General features: G+C 38.1%; 1 protein-coding gene across 1 annotated transcript in view; it reads left to right on the forward strand.

The window, feature by feature from the left end:
• The window catches only part of LOC101847496 (dynein heavy chain 2, axonemal), a gene marked incomplete in the record, with an annotated part of 126218 nt that extends 121827 nt beyond the window's left edge, over positions 1 to 4391 (forward strand). Inside the window, 1 exon segment of the mRNA XM_035970017.1 lies at positions 1923 to 4391. Coding sequence (XP_035825910.1) covers positions 1923 to 2077 — 155 coding nt within the window.
• Positions 4392 to 4544: the final 153 nt, after the last annotated feature.

Here is a 4544-nt window from a genome sequence, read left to right on the forward strand (position 1 = left end):
CCGTAATTTGATGATGTCGTGACAATGTGGCTTTGTTGTGATGATTGTTCATCTCGGTTTAATGTTGTGTCCTTGAGGTAGGCATTACTGGGATACATGAAGTTTTCTCATGTGGTTCAGTCTTATTGGAGATGGGCATTAAATTCAGAGGTTCCGCCTCCTAAATAAACTTACAGTGTTTCCAGGGATGTTAAACCTATACAGTGGGTTGTTGGCGGGTGCTCTGGTGTGGTTTTCTTCTTCTTTCCTATCATACATCTATCATCCTTATCTCCCTTTCTTCTTTTTAATGTTGGTTACTCTCTTGTAACACCTCTAATCTTCTGGGGCTCATTTGACCTTATGCAGTTGTGAGCACCGTAAAACCTCTACTAAATCTAAACTAAACCTACACAATTTGGAAGGGTTTTGTGTTTGTGTTTTGGCCAGGGTTTGGAGATATCTTGCAGAAGGAATCCTGGTGTGGAATAGTGAGGGTTCCTTTGTGATATACCATACCACTTGGGTCAAATTATTGAGAGAGAGAGAGAGAGAGACAGAGAGAGAGACAGAGAGAGAGAGAGAGAGATAGATAGATAGATAGATAGATAGAGAGAGAGAGAGAGAGAGAAAGAGAGGGAGTGAGAGAGATGGAGGACTGGGAGGGAAAGACAAAAAAAGCAAATATTATCATGTTATAACAGATTTCCAAGCATATTTCTGGGATTTCAGAGTTTTTGCAGAGGTACTCTGCGACATTGTTGATGATATCGTTTATGAGAACGTCATTCTTCCTTTTTGAATTGTGGGGGATTAAAAGGATTAATTTGTTCCAGTTTTCTCACGTCAATATTTCTGTTTTCTTTCGTGGCCTCTAATTGGTCATCGTTTCCTCTACGGTAGATGCTATTCACTAAGTGAATATTATCATTGTTGTGTCACCTCAACTAGGCATGCTTTGGTCACGATGGAAGTTCATACCAAGGATTTTGTTTTGTTTCTTGGTTTCTCATTTTCTGTTCCGATCTCATTCTCAGTGAGAAATTATTTCTCAAATTTTTTGTTTTTTATATTTTGAGACTCACACGGTTTGCTCATTTTTTTGTGTGTCTACTATTACTGTGGCAGAAATAAATTACAGTTTGTGTGACATGCTGTTGAAATCAGTTGCTTGTCAAAAGATTGAAATCGAAGACACCGCCATTTTATTTTTCTGCCCCTTGGGCAATTTTAATCAATTTTTTGTGTGCTCATTGCATTTTATAGGCCTATCCCTATTTAAAAACACATTTCTGTATGGAATTTTCTAGAAAATGTTGATGAAAGGCACAAAAAGGGAATTATCCGTTTCCAAGGACGCTCAAACTTTGCAAGTCACTAAATTTTAGCTGTCATTTAACACTATTTTTACCTCTGACACCACTTCCTTCAGTCACGAATATCTCGACTTCTATTCCAGAGAGATGGGTATTTTTTAATGAAAAGCAAGACAAAGAAACAAACTGTGTGATTATACTAAAACCTCCATATGCCCAACAATTGACAAGCATTTGATTCTACTGTGTTGTAACACATATATCCTTTTAGTTTTAAGGGAAGCTTTCTTTCTAAGTAAATTCTCAAAGAGTACCAAAGAGTACTATTCTAATCGCTAAAACAAATGACTGTTTTTGTGTCAGTGTATAAAGGCAAAATAACTCAATGGCCATTATATATTATATTTTATCGACGTACATGTCTTTACCCAAACTCGTACTAAAAGATTGTTGTTGTGTTGATGTACTTCAAATCTACTCAAACACTAACTGAATGAAATGACCTCTTGTGTCTCCATACGCTTTTCTACTTGAAAATTTAAAATATTTTTGTAAAAAAAACGATTGTTTTTTCTCATCCTGGTCGTTTCATCGATATGCCGTACATTGTTGTTTGTGCGTCCACAGGTGTGTACACCGCCCCCTGCTACTACTACCCGAACCGTTCCGGAGCGATGGGACGACCCAGCTTTGTGGTGGCCGTGGACCTGAAGGCAGGAGATAAACCCTCGGACCACTGGGTCAAGAGAGGAACGGCCCTGCTCATGAGTTTGGACTACTAGGGGACTGAGTTTTGTATAACATCCAGGGGACTGAGTTTTGTATAACATCCAGGGGACTGAGTTTTGTATAACATCCAGGGGACTGAGTTTTGTATAACCTCCAGGGGACTGAGTTTTGTATAACATCCAGGGGACTGAGTTTTGTATAACATCCAGGGGACTGAGTTTTGTATAACCTCCAGGGGACTGAGTTTTGTATAACATCCAGGGGACTGAGTTTTGTATAACATCCAGGGGACTGAGTTTTGTATAACATCCAGGGGACTGAGTTTTGTATAACATCCAGGGGACTGAGTTTTTTATAACATCCAGGGGACTGAGTTTTGTATAACATCCAGGGGACTGAGTTTTGTATAACATCCAGGGGACTGAGTTTTGTATAACATCCAGGGGACTGAGTTTTATATAACATCCAGGGGACTGAGTTTTATATAACATCCAGGGGACTGAGTTTTATATAACATCCAGGGGACTGAGTTTTGTATAACATCCAGGGGACTGAGTTTTGTATAACATCCAGGGGACTGAGTTTTTTATAACATCCAGGGGACTGAGTTTTTTACTATACCATCCCGTGAGGAGGACAAGAGAGTCAAATCCTCGACGAGATCTGACGAACGAAGAATGGTTTTTGTGGTCTTAGCAAGACCAGTTTATTCACACAGATAATATTTCATTATATTTTTCTTGTCCTGAAATAATTGACAGTAGTAGTGACTGGATTTGTTCTTTTAAAGCTAAATTTTCACACAATGTTATAGAGAACAAGACAGAATAGAGCAAACTGTTCTTTTCTATTAGAATATTCCACCTTTAGTTTTTCCCCTCGTCATGTGTACTGTTGTGAGCTGAATTGAACAGGTCTTCCTCAAAAACTATTACCCCCATGCTGCCCCCCCCCCCCCCCCCCCCACACTTTCTAAAAGCACAAAAGGAAAATCCACAGAATATATGGAAAACTATGGAAAATACTTAAGGTCAGAATCCTTGGCTGCTCCAGCTCTTCACAAGTTACCTTGTATCTTGTTGTAGCCAAAGTAGTAGCTTTCATAAGTGTGGGTCTCAGCTGTTAGACATTTATAAAAGCAGAGGATGTTTCATAGTATAAAAACTGTTGAAAAAAAGCAGAGTATGTAAAGTGTCCACCATCGTTAGGGACATATCGTAATTTGATGATGCCGAGACCACCATCGTTAGGGACATATACCGTAATTTGATGATGTCGTGACAATGTGGCTTTGTTGTGATGATTTTATGACTAATTATGACGGACCAAGGCTGAGTGACCGTGACAGACGACAGTGATGACATTTGTGTTGTATTGGGGGTGAATGATCAGTGAGTAGCTGCTTACTGCTTCTGTGTGTGTGTGTAACTTAAACTTGATTACACAAGCGTTAGTGTAGATCTAGGTGTGAATGTGTATGTGTATATGTGTATTTGTGCTAATACGCATATATATATATATATATATATATATATATATATATGTGTGTGTAAATATGAGGTATTTTTTCAATTACATTGTTAAAGATCATAGATAGTATTCATGAATTTTAATGCTAAGGCGGTATTGTTTCATAAAGCTACTGGTATAGGTCCTACTTTTCGTCTTTCCCTCTGTACTTTCAGTTTGGCTGTCTTACTTTTTCCCGTGCACGTAATGACTTTCACTGTGTCGATGTGCAACTCTTCACTTAAACAAGGCAACAGTAAAATCAATGCTGTGAAAATATTATGTATTTCCTTTTGCCTGTGTAAGCTAGCATCATCCTCATCTCTCCTCCTTCTTTTTTGTGTTTGTTACTCTCTTGTAACACCTCTAATCTTTGGCACTAATATGACCTTATTGTGTTGCAAGTGCCGTAAAACTCTTACTAAAACTGAAATTGATTCAAACTTGGCGCAGTTGAATAAGGATTAGTTTGCTGTGACTCTGTCATACGTTGTGATAAAGAACGTTTATATTTCTTATTGACGTCATTCATATGCTGTTTCCATGTAAATACCTTTGATGATTATTTTTTTTACACTTTCATTTATTAACTTTTTAAAAATTGTTTTGTTGTCACTAGAAAATAATATAAGGAGTTAATGAGTGTTTTGAAAAACATGTTATATGCCGCTCTATGCCAAATTTCCGCAGTGGGACTTATTTTTTAAAGAAAGGTTACAATGTTAAAATATTTTTTATTTCCAGATGTTATAAATATATTAGTTTTTTGCTACTGTTTGTCAGCACAAAAACTCTTGAAGTAGGACCCTGTTTACTTTCAGGCTGCAGAAAAACAAATGCCCCCCCCCCTCCCCTTAAAAAAAAATCCCTTTTCACTCTCTCTCTCTCTTTCTCTCTCTCTCTCTCTCTCTCTGTCTCTCTCTTTCTCCCCCTCTCTCTCTCTCTCTCTCTCTCTCTCTCTCTCTCTCTCTCTCTCTCTCTCTCTCTCTCTCTCTCTCTTCTCTCTCTCTC

The sequence above is a fragment of the Aplysia californica genome, unplaced genomic scaffold, assembly GCF_000002075.1.
Source record: "Aplysia californica isolate F4 #8 unplaced genomic scaffold, AplCal3.0 scaffold00209, whole genome shotgun sequence".
NCBI classification, from domain to species: Eukaryota; Metazoa; Mollusca; class Gastropoda; order Aplysiida; family Aplysiidae; genus Aplysia; species Aplysia californica.